Raw genomic sequence first — 19416 nt, forward strand, 5'->3', positions numbered from 1 at the left:
AAATTCGTACGAGTTTCGATTTGACTTATCTAGCGTGCTAGTGGCGTCTATCGTTCTCTTTTGAACTTATCACCTTGCTTTGGTGTGGCGTTCAACCCTTCTACAATTCCGTAATCCCACCTTGAACCGAATAGAAATCGGGGTGACACTTTTTAGTGTTGAATCGTTTCTGGTGTTTAAGCTCATTTATCCATTCCACCGACTATCCTAGATTTTACCCAACTATAATATCTTTTTACAAAACCGAGCCTTCATTTATCAACTTCCATTTTTCTTATTTTTATCCTTAAATCGAGCCTAATACCCTTATAAATTTACCATCACCTTAGCCAACCTTTTAAAACCATTTGAAAGCTTCCGCATCTTTAGCCTTATTTCATCCTATTTTCGATAATTCAACTATTCCTCGTCGACGATCGGGCAATTACGTGAAACGACTCAATTAATCCGGGCCGGATCACATCATTTGGTATCAGAGCTACTAAAACGAGGAATGCCAACGTTCGTACCAAGCTCGGAGTAGGTTCGTAACGTGAAAAAAAAAATTTAGGTTGTAATTTTTTTTTCTCTTCTTCCTTTGTATTTCAGCATATTGTAATTGAAAAAAAATCAAAAAAAAAGAGAAGAGGAAATTTGAAAAAAAAATTCAAAAAAAAATTCAAAAAAAAAATTTTGAAGTATAAAAAAAAAGTGAAAAGACTTGTGAGTTTTATTTTGTTTCTTGTTGCTTCCAAGCATCCATTCATTCTACCATTCCCTCTACCCCCCCAAAACGCCACACATACTTTGATTTTTATTTTCTTTGTTTAGCCTACCCTACACCCGACGTTATCCCTTGTAACCCATTTGAAGCCGACCCTCTAAGCCGCAATAAGTCTTCTTGAAACAAAATACGAATTCACGAGAGTGAGACGAGCGGAAAAAGGCACGAGTGGTGAGTACATTAGAGCGAGCAAAAGCCATTAAACAAGTGTAAACACGAGTGGAGTGTTATCCAATTTTCTTTGTGAGTGAAACCTGAGATTTTGTGGTGAGGTCTTTAATTTTTGTTTTGTTTTAATCATTTTTTTTAGTAATTAAATCATGTCTCAAGAAGAATTCTCTACTGATGAATTTCAATACTTGGTGAACGAGATGGGCCGAATTTTGGAGGAAAAACTAAGCCCATTAAAAAGACGTTTGAACCGAGTGGAGGAAAAGTCCCAACGGAAACAAAATCCACCAAGTCGAGAAACGGCGTCGAGATCATCACGGCAATACGCGTCCAAAGACTACTCGCTAAGAGATTCTTATCGGGATTTCTATTCAATGAGGAACTCAAGACGAAGCAAAGCAAGTTTTGAGTTTGAAGCTTTTCAAGGTGACAAACGAGGAATCACAAGTAGTCCTTCATATGCACCAAGGTATTCGTCCGCCAAGAATCAATCTCGAAGAGGTGATCATTTTTTGTATGAAAGTCATTCTAATTATACCCAATGAGAGTCATTTTGTGCTGATTCTTTTGCAACATCTCCATCCTATAATGAAAGAGCGAGGCAAAAAGAAAAAGAAATAAGAAGAAAAGAAAGACAAGAAATGTTGATGAGAGAAAATGAGCATATATGGAATGAAATCGAGAGACGAAAAAAAGAAATGAAAGAAAAGGAACAAGAAATCAAAAAAGTGAGAGAAAAAGAAAATGAAGAGAAAGAATTCAAAAAAGAAATTGAGATTGAACAAGAGTGCAAGCGAGAAAGAGAAATTGAAAGAAAACAAAAAGAAAACGAAAAAGAAAAAGAAATTGCAAAAGAAAAAGAAATCAAAAAAGTGAGAGAAAAAGAAAATGAAGAAAAGAAAATTGAAAAAGAAAAAGAAAAAGCGAAAAAAGAATTTGAAAAAGAGTTTGAAAAAGAGAAGAGTGAAAAAGGAGAAAGTAATCGAGCAAAAGTGAGGAATGTTCTAACTAACCCATTTGCAAGTTTGCCGTGTAAATTTTCTTCTTTCCAGGTTTCCAAGGAATCGATTGACAAGTTTCGACTTCAATACCTTTCGAAAGAGAGAGGGTTCACCTTGGTTGAAAAAGGTAACATTCTCAATGATCGTAGTTCGCCTAAGCCAAAAGATGAGCAAGGTATGAATGTTGAAAATTTTAAAGCACCTCTGCCTTATTCGATTGTTGATGGAAACCTTGTTGATGATTTGTCCTTTAAAAATGATCTGAATTTTGATGTGGTTACTTGCCATTCTTTGATTGATAATATCATATTTGCGTGGAATGATGGCAAGAATAATAATGTTTTTGGAAATTGTGATGCTAATGAGTTTGTTATTGAAATAATAAATATTCGGCATTTGCAAGATAAGAAAACATATAAGCCTTTCCATCTGCTTGATTTGAGTAAAAATGTGCACTCATTGATCTTTTATGAGAAACTACTTTGTCTAAACAAGAATGTACGTATGAGATTTGAGATGCATGAATGCTTGAAAACATGCATGTCTTTGATTTGTTTGTTTGATACGAGGATGACATGTAAAATGGTTAGTGCACTTAAAGTTGAAGATGGTGTCTCAAATCTGCCTTGTTGTATAAATTTTGCATGTTTGAAAAAGCCTTTGCTGTTTTTAACAAAGAATGACCAAAACCGTGTGTTTAAGCCCGGAGCAAGTTATCTTAAGTTGTTGATAAATAAAGGTGAGTACTCTAATTTTGTTTGGAATAAATATGTTGAATCTTCTCATCTTTTCCGAATCTTATCGCTATGTGTGAATAGATGTGTGAACCATTTGTGCTTGCTTGATGTTATGACTTTAAATTTGAAAACAAAGTTGTTGAACTATGACAAGTTGCAAACGCTAAATCGAAGCTTTGGCTCTACATCATTGTTCAAAGTTTTTAAGTCATGGATTTTTGTTGTCCAAAATTATAATTCCCGAATGCTTCTTGTTTTTGGTATATCTCCAACGAAGAAATTCTTAACTCATTGCGGAAAGGTAAAATCAACTTTCACTTTTGATCCCGGCATTAGTTCATTTGTTCAATTTTTGCATAAGATCTTAAGAAGACCTTTTGAACTTATAAACCAAGGTGTCACTAATCTATTTAATTTTTGTGTAGGTGACACTTTGAAGTGGTTCCCTCCTAAAGAGGGAGGGTATAAACATAAATTGTGTCCTACTCAAGGCATGTCTGATTTGCAGGTTTTTGGGAGCAACTATGCCAATTCCATCGACAAAAGGGCTGGTGACGATGTAAAATTTTTTTCGAGAAAATGGCCCGATTTGGGGACAAATCGCTTTAAAGAGGGAGGGAATGATGTGAGCACACCCGGGGAATCCTCGAGTGCAAACCAAGATTTAAACGACCTACCTAAAGGACCTATAACTCAAGCTTATGCTAAACATTTCCTAGAAGCTATTTTAGCTTCTAATGCAAAACCTTGGTTCGAAACAAGGGCCAAAGCTCACAAAATCAGCTTGAAGCAACTATCCAAAGGACCCGTGCATTGTTGGCAAGCTGATCCTAGCTCATTTCTAGCTCCTCGAGCACCGTCCAGCTCAACTCAGCTCATTTGAGCTTGTTTCAGCTCGTTTGAGCTCAACCGAGCTTACTTTCAGCTCCTTCTTTCTTTCTTTCAATAAACTAAGTCTTAATTTAGTTTATAATTAAGTTTGCTACAACTCATGCCGAAACCCCTAGCTCAATTTCAACTCATTAAGTGTTTTGACTATTTTTGAGCTAGCTGAATTTATTATAAGTTGACTTATAATTATTGTGTTCAAATTTAGTTAGTGATATTAAGTTATTTAGTTATTATTTTAAATTATAATTATATGAATAGTTGTGTGTTATTTAATTATGTTATTTACTTTTGTAGGTTAGCCGAATTTGGAAGATACATTCATGGCATTTAATGCAAGGTCCATGGGAAAGTTAATTGAACGGGAGGATACATGCATGGACCGGTTCAATGTTTGGAGGACATACATTCATGTACATGGAAGGTTAATGCATATTGAAAGGTGCATCTCCCTTGGACGGCACACATGCATGAATGGGGGGTAATCAATGCAAGTGCATGTATGGCTAGGTTCAAGGCCCCTTCCAAGTTCCATGTACAATCGATGCATGTGGGAGGACCCTTGGAATTTCCTAAGCACCTATTCGGCCAAGAGACACCCTTTGGGAGTTTCATGCATCCCATGGCCGAACCTAGACAATCCCATTGGCTTCCAAAGTTTGCTCATACATGAAGCTGCCCATTCATCTCCCATTCGGTCGAACATGGACAAGGACACCATTGGTCATTTTTCTAGAAGGTTCATGTCTTAATTTAGGTTCATTACTTAATCATAAGTTCATGAATGGACTATTCGGTTAGCATAAGAAACTAGTATAAATAGTTTGTTGATTTCATTTGTAAAGGACTTTTGACTTTTGATCATTTGAACGAACTTTGTTCAAAGAGTGAGTTTTCTCCTCTCTAAATTCGTACGAGTTTCGATTTGACTTATCTAGCGTGCTAGTGGCGTCTATCGTTCTCTTTTGAACTTATCACCTTGCTTTGGTGTGGCGTTCAACCCTTCTACAATTCCGTAATCCCACCTTGAACCGAATAGAAATCGGGGTGACACTTTTTAGTGTTGAATCGTTTCTGGTGTTTAAGCTCATTTATCCATTCCACCAACTATCCTAGATTTTACCCAACTATAATATCTTTTTACAAAACCGAGCCTTCATTTATCAACTTCCATTTTTCTTATTTTTATCCTTAAATCGAGCCTAATACCCTTATAAATTTACCATCACCTTAGCCAACCTTTTAAAACCATTTGAAAGCTTCCGCATCTTTAGCCTTATTTCATCCTATTTTCGATAACTCAACTATTCCTCGTCGACGATCGGGCAATTACGTGAAACGACTCAATTAATCCGGGCCGGATCACATCAGCTTTCGTAAACTCAGTGTGTAACCCATAAGAAATAGACATGTTATACATACAGAATTCACATACACAGTCAGATTCAAATTCAGATTCAGATTCGGGCTTAAGTCCTTTACAGATTTAGATAACAGAAACAGATATGCAGAACAGATATATAGAATCCTACCCCGATCCTCTACACACCAACTCCGATCATCCCATCACACCATGTGGGGTTAAAAACACTCACCCAACCCTATACACCACATTCTGCCGTTATGACACATATCAGGTAATATGCAGCCAAGCTGCCAGAATAAAGGCGATGATCGCCCTTCAAAATAGTTCCTCCACATATACAAATCCCACCCTAATCAAATATATATAATCAAAATTATCACGCTTACATGCTCATATACAGATATCAAATATATATATCAGACTAATCAGACATGCATAACAGTGTCATACTTAGAGCAGAATATCAGACTATCAGATCACATAATTTTAGGGTTTGGTTAACCCTTACTGACCCTACGATAGGCCCACAGTCGATCAGAACGACCCGTACAATCATAGGGAAAATTTCAGAGTTATGGACCCACTCACCCACATGCCCGTGTGGCTTACTTGTAATACCCTAATTCTGCCCGGCCCAAAATCACAAACAAAATTAAGCTAAATAAAAAAATTAAAAGTCCAAAAATAGTACAGTCCATTTACAAAACTATTAATCCATTTAAAACCCAAATGACCCAACTCTACCCTAACCTGAAATACCAACCTAAACCCAACCCGGTTGCACAAGCCCAACACCCAGTAGCCCATTACATTTCAGAAAACAGAAACCCTAGGGTTTCTAACTCCCCCTTCAACTGCCGAAGCCAACACACGTCCACTCCTCCCACGCGCTCCACGCCACGTCCACTGCCCCGTACGGCCGTACCTGCACAAGCAGACAAAACAAAACAAACACAAAACAACAACAAAGGAGAGCAAAGGGCAGAAAATAGGCAATATTTTTTCTGTAATTTTCTTTTTATTTTGATTCTATCATTTTTTTTCGGCGATATAAGGCCACTTTCAGAATTTGTAAGTTTTTTGGAGACAGAGGGAAATATATCAAAAAAAGATAAATCAAAGATCGATTGAGTTTTTCTCAAAGGTGGTTCTTTTTCTATTTTTTTTCTTTCTTTGCGTTTTTTTTTCTGTTCTTTCATTTTTCATATACATAGATATAAACGAAAAGAGGGGGGAGAATCGAATGTAAAAAAAGAGGGAGACATATTGAAATAAAAAAACACAGAAATAAAAAGATCGACTGATCCTTTTTCAGAGATGATTCTCAGTTTTTATTTTCCTTCTTCGTTTCATTTTTACGCAAAATAATAGAAAGGGAAAGAGAAGCGAAGATTTACCTTAAGGACGGCCGTCGCATCCCTGTCTGCTTCGTCGCGATCAGAGTTTGGACGGGGATCGTGAGTTTCCGAACAGTGGCATGTTCGAGCTGCGGCAGAAGCTAGGGCAAAACCCTAGCAGAGAAATAGAAGCAGTCTTTTTCTTTTTTGGGCGTATGCTACTTATTTTTTTAATGAAAATTTTGTTTAAATAATAAGCAATACGACGTCGTTTTTGAGACAAGGGCACCAGCGCCAAAACGGCACCGTTTGGTTTCTTGACCCGAGAGGTGACCCGACCCAGGGAGGATCCGCGTGTTTTGTTTTAATGGCCTATTTACGTGTTTGGTCCTTCTATTTTTTGGATTTACTTCAATTTAATCTTTTTTGTTTTTTAATTTTGCCACATAATTCGACCTTGTTTTCAATTTCGTCCTTTTGTCAGTTGAGGAGACGAACGTTCGAAACGACGCCGTTTCCGATGATCTGACTTGATTGCCAGATAGGATTTGTGCGTTTAATTTCTGTTCTAGTCCCTCTAATTTTAAATGAGTTTCAATTCAGTCCCTCTCATTTCATTTTATTGCATATCTGCACTCTGACTTTCTGTTTTAATTTCAAATTAGCTCTTTTATATATACTTTTTTTTACTACAAATTAAATGCTCTTATTATTTAAATTATTGTTTTTATTATTATTATCGTTATAATTGTCAATAATATTATTTGTACTAATTTACGTACATTTATTTACCTCTTTATATATATATATACTTTTTTTCTTATTATGTATTAATATTTGAAGTTTTTATATTATCATATATTAGTATCCCATTTCATTATATTTTATTGGTACTATAAATAACCATTTTAGAGTTATTATACATTTGTTTTATCCTATTATGTATTATTGCTTTAAAATTATGGTGTATTATTATTCCAAAGTTACTATGTATTATTATTTTGAGTTATCTTACATTTATTTTATTGTTTTAATTATAATTTGTACATATTTTAATGTTTTCATTTTATTTATAAGATTTTTCTTTACATTTTACTATGTTTTTAAATTGTTCTTTATAAAAATAAAACTCTCATATAGTATTATTTTATACTTTCTCATTAACATATAATAAATTATTTTATTTTTATACGTATGGTATTGTTTTACATCATTATATCAACTTTGAGTTCATTTTAAATGAGTTTATATATTTGTAAAAGATATTTTTTATTTTATTTCGGTATGTATAACATGTGATATGAAATCATAGTATTCATGTGCTTTGTATTGCTTGCTCGTATCTATTGATTCTTTTTCGTTCATTAGCGTACATTTTAATTTACGAATCACCATTCCACGTTGTACGTTATTATTTCTTTGTTTTTAAGACTATGTTTAATATTATTTAAATATCAAGATCATTTTATACAAAAGTCTTTCAAAACAACACAAAGTTCGATATTTGGAATCTTCGAAAGAATTGAGCCCTAACGTATTGAGTTCCGATTTTCCTCGTCGAATCTAAATAATCAAGATTATTCTTTAATCAAAACACATAAATAAATAAATAAAAACTTGTTCTCGGGAATTCAATACGTCGTGTCCTAACGCATTGGATATGACATGTTGTTTTCTCGAGGCGATGATTTTTCTAATAAATGAAAATAAAGGCAATATTTGATATTTAGGAGTTTTGTGAAATCGAGCCCTAACTTACTGGGTTTTGATTTCCTCATTTGGCCCAAATAATCAAATACCCTTCTCAAAATGCATAAGTTTTAAAGATCAAGAGATAAATTTAATTTTGAGGATTTAAAATGTTGCACTCTAACTTACTGAATGTGACAATTTATTTCTTTGAAATAAGTGAGCCTCATCATCCAATTCATTTTATTCAAGATAAAAGGGATCGTATTTAAAATCTTTTCAAAATTTCGACATTAAGACATTAAACAATTAATTCGGTACCAATTTTGGGCGTCACGAGGGTGCTAACCCTTCCTCGTGCGTAACCGATTCCCGAACTTGTTTTCTCAAAATTCGCAGACCTGGAATTATTTTCAAGGTGATCCGATCACACCTTAATAAAAGATCGGTGGCGACTCCCGTTTTCATTTTAAAAGTCGATCCCCGTTTTTTAATTTTAAAAATGGTTTCAACACGTGTGGGCCCACACGCCCGTATAGCCCACACACCCTGATTGGCCTTGCCCGTGTGGCCCACACAGCCTGGCCCAATACCCACACGCCCAACTTGGCCTAGCTTGTGTGGCCCACACGACCACACCCATATCGTCACACGATCATGTCTTGCGCACAATCATGCCCTCGTCAAATACACAATCGTGTCTCGCACACGGCCACCCACACAGCCAGCCGCACGCCCATGTGGCGTCGACACATTCAAACCTCGTTTTTCACGATTTGAGAACACACATGTTACGATTTTGATGCGAAACCAGCCCCGAGACCACCAGCACCTAAAAACAGAATCCCAAAGTCCTATTAGCATCCGATTTACAAAAACATGGAGCAACGTTCCACACTTACCACCGCAAAACGACTACACACGAAAGTTAAATCGTCGAAGCGAAAACTAAAGATTCATCGCCTTCACCTACACAACCGACTGCAGAGTTCAGATTTCCTACAACAATCGTACGCTACTACAACAAAAAGAATTGAGAAGCTTACTGAAACTACGCGAAGAACAATAATAGCGTACAAAGAAAATTGAAAGAAACGGCGGAACAGGGATAACGCCAGAAAGAGGAAGAACAAACAAACAAACAAAAAAGACAAAAGGTAGAGAAGGAGCAAAAACTGATGTTAATTTTGGAAGAAGGGAGAAACTAATTAAAATTTGAAAAGAAAAAAAAAAGATGTGCCAACATAATCCCTTAATTATCTCCCACTAACCCACTACTCATAACCCTCTCAGAATTTTAACTCAACCGAAACTCTATCAGACAACTGAGCAAAAATTAACAACCACACTTGCGCTAAGATTTGAACACAGGAGTAAAGGGTAAGCTAACACCTTACCACTAAACCAACAAATTTATTCTAATATAAAATAGCATACAGTCTTATATAAGTCCACTCAACAAGGGTAAGGCTAAGATTAGAAAAATAACAAAATTTAACAAATGTGAGACTTGAATCCAAGACCTCACACACACACCCAGAACACTTAGCCACTAAAACAGATACACAATTATATCAAAATTTATAGATACAGAAATAAATTTATTAGAACGTTACAGGATGCAAAAAGCTTATGCCAATAAATAAAATAAATCTGTTAATGAATTCAATGTCATTTTCTTCTTTGTCAAGGTTTGTCTATTTGATAACAAATGCAACCCAAGTCAACTTATGGTGAAATTCAGCTATTACTCTTTATACTATGGGTAAGTTGTTTGATAAGGCTTGTCTATTTGGGACCAAATGCAACCCAACTCAACTTTGAATCATATAATCATGATCACATTTTTCTATTACTCTTTGTATTATGAGTAAGTTGTACTTAAATTATAACACTTCAAGTCTAGATTTGAAATGCGCATGGTCTCACTCCATCTCGTCTTCAATTATTTTTGAAAGCATATCTAACTGTTCATTCTATTGTCGTGTTAACTCATTATATATATAAATGAATTCAACAATGTAATGTAGTTGGCAACACTATGAATTGTTCCTTTTTATCTTTTGTAGCCAAAGAACATTGTCAAAGTGTACTTTTTGGGATACTTTCTTAAGCTTGTTGGTTGAAAGAGCATGATGCACAAAGGATGGTGATAAAAGAAAATTGCAACTTATATTTTTCTTTGGATAATCTACTATATAACTATTCCGTCTCAAGAAACTTTTCTTGGGAAGAGGATGGGTTGAAGGTTGATTCTAAGCAAGAGTTTGGGGTTTACAAAATAAAGAAAGAACTATGTAGATGTTGAAGCTTGTTTTTAACAGGTATTGATGGCAATCTCAATTATAATTCGTTCCATCATTTTCCTTATATTATAATGTCTTTGATACTTTAGAAAAATACAAAAATCAAGTCGGTTCTTCTTAATTTCGTAATTGAGTAAATTGGTCTCTCTCAAAGAAATCAAAGCAATTTAATATCTGTCAATTTCGAAAGTGAGCAACTAAGGACAATTAATCACGATGTTAATGTTTTCCATCAATTGTACATGATTCTAATCGGTATAATAACAAATTTAGCCTTCAAAGTTTATACATCCTATCAATTTGGTCCTAGTTTAACAAATTTATCCCGTAACATTTATGTAAGCGTTGAGGCTGAATTATTGAATTTTTAGAATTAAGGTCAAGATGACAAAATGTATAAATATTTAAGGCTAAATTTGTTATTATACCAATCAAAATCATGTACACTTGATGGAAAACATTAACATCGTGATTAATTGTTCTTCGTTGCTCACTTTCGAAATTGACAGTGACTAAGTTTCTCCAATTTTTTAGAGAGACAAGAGAGGTCTTTTTACCAAAATTCTATGTTTATTGAGTCGAATGATAAAGAGCTCATAACTTATAAATTCAAGTTTTATAAACTAAAAAATAGTACTAAAAAAGTTTATCCCCTAAAACGAAATTCGATTCGATTTGAACTCGAAACAATCATGGAATCAACTACAAAAACAAAAACTACTATCAAATTAAAATAAAATAAGGAAAATCCGTTGACGTTAAAGTCATTTCAAAATGTATGCAATGAAAGAAAGATACTCGAAAAGACTTTTGCTTGCATTAATCATTGCAAAGTGCAAGTCAGCAGGCAAGAGAAAGTGAACTGCTGTAAAAAGAGCTGAGCACGGTTGATATTGGAATTGAGGATATGTTCTTTCTTTCTTATTCCTCCACTTTGGACGTTCTTATTGTTTCTCCCCGTTGCCCCATCGCTTTCTTTCTTTATGTACCCCCCAAACTTAAATTTATTCCTTGGCAAAACCAAACCAACCCCCCCCCCTATATAAATGGTTCCAATTGGGTCTTGTTCTATTGCATAGCATATATACACTTGGAAACTTAAAATAAAAGGATCTCTTTTTCCAGGAAACTTTGAGATGGCCACTAGTTTCATTCGAACCCCTAGACAATATGAGCAAGATTGCCATATCCTTCACTCTTACTTCTCTGGTATTTCAACTTTTCGTTTTCTGCTTCTTTTCTATTGAGTTTTCGAAATAATCAGTAACTTAATTTAACAGGCAATTTTGGGGCAATCAGCAATAAAGAAGTCGTCAGAATATTTGTCAATCGAGACTCGAATGCGCTCAAGCTCGTTTGCCAAACTTACAGTCATTGGTACGGCCAAGATCTTCTTCAGTTTGTGTCGAATGTTCAGAGGAATAACTCGTTTGCGGTAAGTATACAAATCTAGAGTTAATTACATGGAATTTTCTTGGTTTAGATATGCTGATATGAGCACATTACATGCCATTAATTAGAGGATAGCTTATCTCCGCATGGTTGAACCTTACGAACGTGATGCTCAGCTACTGAGGCATTCATTGTTTGGGGGAAGTCTAAACCTCAATACTCTAATCGAAGTAGCTTGTACCAGACCATCTTCGGAGCTGTTACAGATCAAACATTGCTATCAAACTCAATATAAATCCGACCTCGAAAAGGATTTAACTATGAAAATCAGTGGCGGATTCAAAGAGGTAATCTGCTATTTCCTAATGTTAGCTATCTCAACTTGAAGTCTTGACTCTTGACTCGTTTTATTTATTTTAATCTTTTTGCAAAAGATTCTGGTGACTGTTCTGAGATCGTGTCGGAATTACAGTAGTAAAGTAGACATGAGCTTAGCAATGTGCGATGCAAAGACTCTGTATGAAGCACTGGAAAGTGGGAAAAACATAGATCAGAGGACGATAATTTCGGTTTTGAGCCGAAGGAACAATGGCCAAGTAAGAGCCATACTAAGCTCATACAAGCAACTTTATGGCCATGAATTGAGCAAGTCCTTCAAGAGAAGCAAGTGTGGTCAATTCGGGAAGGAGCTTCAAGTCGTGATCCGATGCATACAACATCCAGAGAAATTTTTCGCAAAACAACTGAGGATGAAAAATGCAGATGGACGAGAGATTTTGATTCGAACGGTGGTTACCAGATCGAGAATCGACATCAAAGGGATAAACAAAGCTTTTGCAACAAAAACAGGCAGCTCTTTAGAAAACCTTGTGGTACGAGAATTCGGCAGCAGTAAGAACAAGAATAACGACATTGTGGTCGGTATCTTGGTCGGGCTAATCAAAGGTGGCTAAAGACACAATTTAGTGGAATATGGTTCAGGATCAAGGCAGATTTGGTGCATAAATGAATTGTCTTGTTTATATGTTTCTAAATTAACAATTCATTGTAATTATCAACAAAGATCCCTGTCCGAACATATCTTTTTGGGTACATATGTAAGAATAAGATAAGAAAAGATATGTAAGAACTGCAATATTTGGTGCATTTACAAAAACGGCTCACTCCGCCATCTGTCTCCATTAAAAAAAAATCTCATCATTCATAACAGATCGGCATGAAATCCGTGAAGCAGATCAGATTTTGCCATCCCTAATCCTAACTAATTTGCATGCTAATACTTCAGAAAATTATTACTAGGAACAAGAATACCCTTTAAAAACATGTGAAAGCGAAAATGACTGGTTTCACTTTCACTAACTAGGAGCAAAATAGGAATATAGTAGAGCGAAAAATCATTTTATAAGTGATTTACTTGTATGTTCCACATCAGGAAAAACATTGGAACAACATACAGTTCAGTTCCCATAATATAGTCGATTGCATTAATGTTGTAACTTGTAAATCTTGACTAAGATCGAAACATCTTTAACAAGCTTTATTCATGGGAACAATTGAAAATTACTCATTACCTGTCGAGGTACTAGAATAACTATCAATAGTCCTCACAAGTTTAGAAGATTGGCAGCAGTTTCTCATTCGTTGGTGGTTTCATCCTCCGGTTGAGTACTCCCTCCAACTATATAATAGCATGATGAATTGAATTGATTAAAGCACCATTTTGTCACCAAAAAGAAAATGCCAATGCACAAAAAAAAACATTCATCGACAAAAGTTTGCCATGTCAAATTGTCAGTAACTCAGCATACCTTCACCATCAGATGGGGCACAAGGAGACTTCCTGTATCTTGTTTGTTGTTGTGTGGGCTGAAGACAAAAAGCAGAAACAATGTAATCATATGCATAATAAGATTACTAAAGAACCATTTCTAGACCATATGATGAGATGCTAATTATTAGCTTTACCAAAATCAGAAAAAGCTTAGCAGACTTCAAAAACACATTTAAGAAAAATATTGTACGGAAGAACAAGGTAAACTGCAGATGAACAGATCATCCTCTAACCCAAATTTTTCTATTGATAAGGTAAAGGGTTGAAATCACAAACATGAACTGCATAAAATCCTCATTACATTATGATTCATGAGACATCATGTAACAGAACCATCAATTTTGCTCTTCAAAAAACCATCACACAGATATTCAGCATGAGATGCAAGTCAAATTAATTATGCAAAAGAAACAACCAATGACACCATGTTAAAACAATACCAAAATTATCCACCTACTCAGAGTAGCCACTGTATGCATGATATCAAGCAAGTATATCAGGAAACCCCAACCAAAATTCTGCATGGGCTGTCTTCCAACTCATTTTAATAAAAAGTTCACAACTAATATTCACTCCAGTAGTTGAAGGCCTTAGGGAATCTACATATTCTAATCCCTTTTGCTCCTCCAGACATGAAAAAGTTCTAGCAAAGCCGGTTCACTGTTTTGAACCAATTAACAGGCCTATTTGTGAGCAAATTAAAGAATCTTAATTAAGTAGACAAAGTGATCTGAACTTTGGACCAATTAGAGAATCCCAGTAAAGTGGACCAGATCGATTTAAGCTTTCTTTAAACAGTCACATCCGGCAAACATTAGCAAAGGACTACCTACTCTGTTTCTTTCACTAATCATGGCAATTTAGGACAATTCTTAAAAGACACACAAGAAGGGAATATTAAATTAAATATTTTTATAAGCATTAGATTAATACCTGCAATTTGGGCCGGAGGGCTTCAAGTGGTCCTTTGGGCTTCTCAACACCTTGCTGTTGGTATCCAAGAACATAAAAGAAAAAATATTGGAAACTTAATCCGGATTCATTAGCATTACCAAACTACAATAATAAAACTAAAGGGAAAGAAAAAAAGGATTAGTTGGAGTATGGAGAATCTTTAAAGTACCTTTCCAAGTGCCCAATCAGCAGAGTCAAAGTATGCACGTTCGTGGTCCTGACATAAACTTAGATGAGAAACAGCCCAAACCAAAAACCAAAAACTTACAATTTCACCACAGAAATTACCTTAGAAATGAGTGGTGGTTTCTTAGGCTTAATCCCACCATATTTTTTCCTTATAGCTGCATCCTAAATATAGATAAGAAATAATAAATAAATCACTACAATTTGTAAAACTCCTTAGAAAAATCATTTAATGGGGCACACAGCTAAGATAAGAACACACCTCCTCTTCAGATGACGGCATGGATTTTTCAGACTCCTGTGCATCTATTTGTTCTTGCTCCTTGACATTCTCCATGCCTGAGATCAGTTCCTTGCAACCACCCAACTAATAGCAGCTATGATAGCACCCAAATGATTAGCATAAATCTTCAGAAATGCTAAAACTTTTATAGATCATAGAGACCACAAAAGAAGTTTCACTTATTCTCAACTAATAATAAGGTTGGCAATGTAGAATAAAAATATAAAATCTTAGTATATTAAGAGGAAAAACATCAGCCAAAAGGCTATGACACAGTTGTTTACAGCTTTCAAAGAATGCATACCATACTCTCTACATAATCAAAAAGCACTTGATGACAAATTAACTAGTTCACTAAACATTCATATTAAAAGAATTTAAAAAAAAAATCAAAAGAAAAAGACTTCGAGAGACAACCGTATTCATTCAATAAATTGCAACTTTCCTGGCTTAAAAGTTCAGTATCCCTGCATACTTATTATTGATGCATGTCCTTCACATGAAAACCAATAACACAATTGCAATAACAAAGGAAATCCCAAACATCATATATTTTAAAATATATACATAATGATAATAAAAACTAACCATTAAATTAAATTAATTTGGCAGAAAAGAAATGAGATCCTTGAGCTAGAAAATTGAATTAAGAACATATGCACCTAACTTAAACAATTTATAATACATACCAAAAATTCCAAAGTAAAAAAGCATTAAATTAAAATCCATGAATATACAATAAAAACTGAGCATTAAATATAATTCATTTGACAGAAAAGAAACGAGATTCTTAAGCTATAAATTTGAATTAAAAAGATATGCAGATCCCCACCTAAGTGGCTATCAAACCATAATAAAATAGCCTACATATATTTTAAAAAGAAAACCCTAGGTGCTGGTTAAATGTAAAGGAGAAGGGAAAGAAAAGGGGAAATGAGAAAGAAGGGGGTACCTGAATGCTAAGCACTCTGCGGAGATCGGAAATTCAGAGGGAAGGTATCTCCAATGGCGTTGGATAAATATATATATATATATTTTTTTTTATTAATAATAAAACTTGTTGCGTTGTTGAGTTCTTTCGGTGGAGTTGGTTTGTTTATAGGAAATTATGGTAAAGGCATGCATTTTTTAGATTCTTCTATTTTTGGCATCCTTACTTTTTCAAATTACATGATAACATAATATCCTTTGTTTTTGGCTGTCTACTTAGATTTGGTAGTAGTGGACTCAATATTATTACATGGTTACATCAAATTTTAAAAACAAAATCAATAATGAGATAATGACATGAATGGGGTTTGGATTCTAGCAAATATTTCAATCTAATACGAAAACGTTAATTGAGAATAGATGTGATATATCTTTTCAATTATAACTTGTGACACCATATAAAAACGTTACATGTTAGGAGAGAAAATTTAACTTTGAAAAAAAGAAGTATTAGGATTGAGACTGCTGTTAATGATGGTCTTCGTATTGTTGTAATTAATATAAAAGATGGGTTAAGACAAGTTGTCATTAATATTTTCTCACTTCATTACGATCTTATTAAGTTGAAATGTTAACCGTCTAAGTCAACCTTTAACATCCTATCATTTTGAGGACTTCACCCAAAAGTTTAAGATCAATGTGTGTGCTAGGAAAGATGGAACGACAGTTTTAATGTGAAATAATCAATTATTTTTTAAGATTGTTTACTTAAATAATATTTTATTTGTGTATGTGAAGGATACCTTTTTGGATTACCCATATTTATAGTCACCCAATACTTAGTGACTTTGTGAGTTAGCAAATACATTTATAGGAAAGGAGGAATGGATTGTAGTTGGAGACTTTAACTAAGTTCTCTTGCACAAAGATAAATTATCCTTTTTCCAACAAGGGGACACACGGTGTGGATAACCTCTTTAATTGTATCAACAAGTGTAGTCTGGTTGAAGGACCAACTAAAAGGTAGAAGAAGGAACTTGTTTGGGAAAGGTTGGATAGAGCTTTTTTCTAATTGATAAATGCTTCCAAAATCATGAATGCTTAAGCAGCTCATAATTTGCCTTTATTTTGTTCGGATCATGGGCTCTAGAGTTGTGAATGAGTCAAGTCAAGCCGGGTCAGGTTAAATAAAAAATTTAGGTTTGTTTTTTAAGTTTAAGTCTGATATGATCTGAATAAAAATATTAAAATCTAAACTTGTTTTAGCTTGTCTGTATTAAATTTTTATATAAAAATAAATTTTAAAAATATAATATATAAAATACACTAAAAATATTAAAATAAATGTATCTCAACAATTGGAAAAAATTTAAATATATATTTAAATAACATTAAGATGAGTGCAATTTAGCAAGCAAATAATTAATAACAAAATAAGAGTTATACAATATCTACACAATAATAACAAAATAGTGGTAATATAATAACAAAATGATAACAAATCAATGAAAAAAGTAAAAAAAAAATAGCAAAGAAACAGCAGTAGTAATTTTTTCTACAAATTCGAGCCAGGTCAGGGTAGACTCAGGGAAAAAAAGCTTACCTGAGGCCTGGCTCGTTTAGAAAATGAATTTTATTTTTTTTGTCCAAGTCTATTTTTTGGTCTATATTTTTACTCAAACTCTCTCACTTTTGGGTAAGTCTTCAAACTAGGCTGAGTGGCTCAGCCCATGAACAAGTCTAATGGGCTCATAGTTGCCTATATAAATCTTAAGCCACATTTCTAAAAAGGACCATATAGATTTGAAACGGAGTGGCTAACACATCTACAATGTAAAAAAATAATAATTGAAGCTTAGAGTGCTTAGATCTAAAGATTCTGGATTTTTTTTTTTTAAGAAACTACAAAAATGGAAAAAAGAGGTTGTGAGAAAGGAAAAAAGTTCTACGACATCATCTTGAATCAAACGTTATCTTGAAATATGATTGTAGTTATAAGGGAAGAACTTGGAATTCTTAAAAGAATAGAAATAGATACACTGAATGCAAAACTCCAAAATATTATGGAACACTGAAGGCGATTGAATACAAAGTTTTCCATACCACCACTAAAAGGAGAAGGGAAATGAACACGGTTTGGAGATTATGTGATTCCAAGAACAATTGGGTTGATACCCCAACAGATCTTCCTCAATCACTTTCAAGACAGGACAGTTCGAACAACATTGGTCATATCCCATGGCAAAACTACGCTAGAACCAGAGGGGACCTTGGCCCCAAAAAGTTTGGAAAATGTTGATTATGTCCCTTGAAATTTTAAAAAATTGTAATTAGCCCACAAAACTTTTAGAAATTATAGTTAAGCTTTCTAGAAGTTCTAAAAATTTTATTTGAACCTTCCAGATTTTTTGAAAATTCTCATTAATCCCCTCAAAATTTTTGAAAGTTCATATTAAGCCCCTAATTTAAAAAATAATAATTAAACTCTTAAAATTTTTAAAAATTTTAAATAGACCCCTCAAAACTCAATGGCATGTTATGCCACAGATCGTATTAAGGATAAACTCCTCACACTCAATCTCCCAAGACTCTCTCAAGATCATGTGGATACCCTTGATGAATCTTTCTCTGAAAGTGAGGTAAGACAAGCTATTTTTCAAACTGGTCCTCTTAAGTTCTTAGGAATTGATGGAAATCCAACAATTTTCTATCAAGCTTTCTAAGATATTATCGGCCCTCTTACCACTAAGGCCACATTTCTGCGCTCGGGACATTTGCTAAAGGAACTTAACAAGATGACTATTGCACTCATACCAAAAGCCAATACTCACAATAAGCATTTGGACTTTCGTACCATTAACCTTTGCAACGTAGCTTACAAGGTCACTTCAAAAGTGTAGACTTAAAAGAAGTCTTAAATGATCTTGACTTCCCTTTTCAAAATGCTTTCATACAGAGAAGGTTAATAACTAACGACATCTTGTTGGTTGGGGAACTCCTGAACACCATTAAAGCAAAGAAAACAGGTACAGATTGTTTGGTGGCATTGAAAAATAGTTGGAATTTCATTCAGGCAATCCTTGAGTTGGCGAGCTTTGGACAAAAAAAGTTACCCAAATATGTTACTGTTGTGTAATTATAAACAATTATACTCAAATTCAATTATTAGGTGACTTTCCAAACACTACGTACATGTCAAATCTTTTTATTATATTAATTAAACAATTTTACCATTACAGGGTGTTACGTATCAAGTTGTGATTAAAACGAATGATAATCACTTCTTATTTAATGGTGATTTGAATAAATGAGGGTCAACTACACCCATGGTCACTTTTGTTTACCTTAGGTTACGTTTTAGTCACTTATGTTTGAAATGTTACGTTTTAGTCATTTACGTTATCATGTTGTGACATTTTAGTCACTGAGCCATTAATCGTCGTTAATGGTGTAACGGTAAGCTGACGTGGCACATTAAATCATCATTTCAAACAAAATTTTAGGTTAAATTATACAATTGATCCCCATATTTTTTTCGTTTTAAGTAATTTAATTTTTTTTTCTTTTATGTTCTTTAAACTT

General features: G+C 34.2%; 2 protein-coding genes across 2 annotated transcripts; one reads left to right on the forward strand and one right to left on the reverse strand.

Moving 5' to 3' along the window:
- Positions 1–11313: 11313 nt before the first annotated feature.
- Positions 11314–12785, forward strand: LOC107948606 (annexin D2). Its single transcript, XM_016883220.2, has 4 exons — positions 11314–11467; positions 11539–11693; positions 11779–11997; positions 12085–12785. The coding sequence occupies exons 1-4, from the start codon at positions 11395–11397 to the stop codon at positions 12601–12603; spliced, it is 966 nt and encodes a 321-aa protein (XP_016738709.2). The 5' UTR covers positions 11314–11394; the 3' UTR covers positions 12604–12785.
- A 247-nt stretch (positions 12786–13032) lies between these two features.
- LOC107948607 (uncharacterized) lies at positions 13033–16108 on the reverse strand. The gene is made up of 7 exons (XM_016883221.2): positions 15857–16108; positions 14884–14998; positions 14724–14786; positions 14605–14652; positions 14415–14468; positions 13459–13516; positions 13033–13328 (listed from the first exon to the last, which is right to left on the reverse strand). Exons 2-7 carry the CDS (start codon positions 14956–14958, stop codon positions 13285–13287), a joined length of 342 nt encoding a protein of 113 aa, XP_016738710.2. The 5' UTR covers positions 14959–14998; positions 15857–16108; the 3' UTR covers positions 13033–13284.
- Between the last annotated feature and the right edge of the window lie 3308 nt (positions 16109–19416).

The sequence above is a fragment of the Gossypium hirsutum genome, chromosome D02, assembly GCF_007990345.1.
Source record: "Gossypium hirsutum isolate 1008001.06 chromosome D02, Gossypium_hirsutum_v2.1, whole genome shotgun sequence".
NCBI classification, from domain to species: Eukaryota; Viridiplantae; Streptophyta; class Magnoliopsida; order Malvales; family Malvaceae; genus Gossypium; species Gossypium hirsutum.

Excerpts from the sequence above, each read along its gene's own strand:
- LOC107948606 (XM_016883220.2), top strand. The coding sequence starts at position 11,395 with ATGGCCACTAGTTTCATTCGAACCCCTAGACAATATGAGCAAGATTGC. Across the intron at positions 11,468-11,538 it reads CCTTCACTCTTACTTCTCTG|GCAATTTTGGGGCAATCAGC; the intron begins GTATTTCAACTT and ends TTAATTTAACAG. Across the intron at positions 11,694-11,778 it reads AGAGGAATAACTCGTTTGCG|AGGATAGCTTATCTCCGCAT; the intron begins GTAAGTATACAA and ends GCCATTAATTAG.
- LOC107948607 (XM_016883221.2), bottom strand. The coding sequence starts at position 14,958 with ATGGAGAATGTCAAGGAGCAAGAACAAATAGATGCACAGGAGTCTGAA. Across the intron at positions 14,787-14,883 it reads TGCCGTCATCTGAAGAGGAG|GATGCAGCTATAAGGAAAAA; the intron begins GTGTGTTCTTAT and ends ATCTATATTTAG. Across the intron at positions 13,517-14,414 it reads CCCTCCGGCCCAAATTGCAG|CCCACACAACAACAAACAAG; the intron begins GTATTAATCTAA and ends TTTTGTCTTCAG.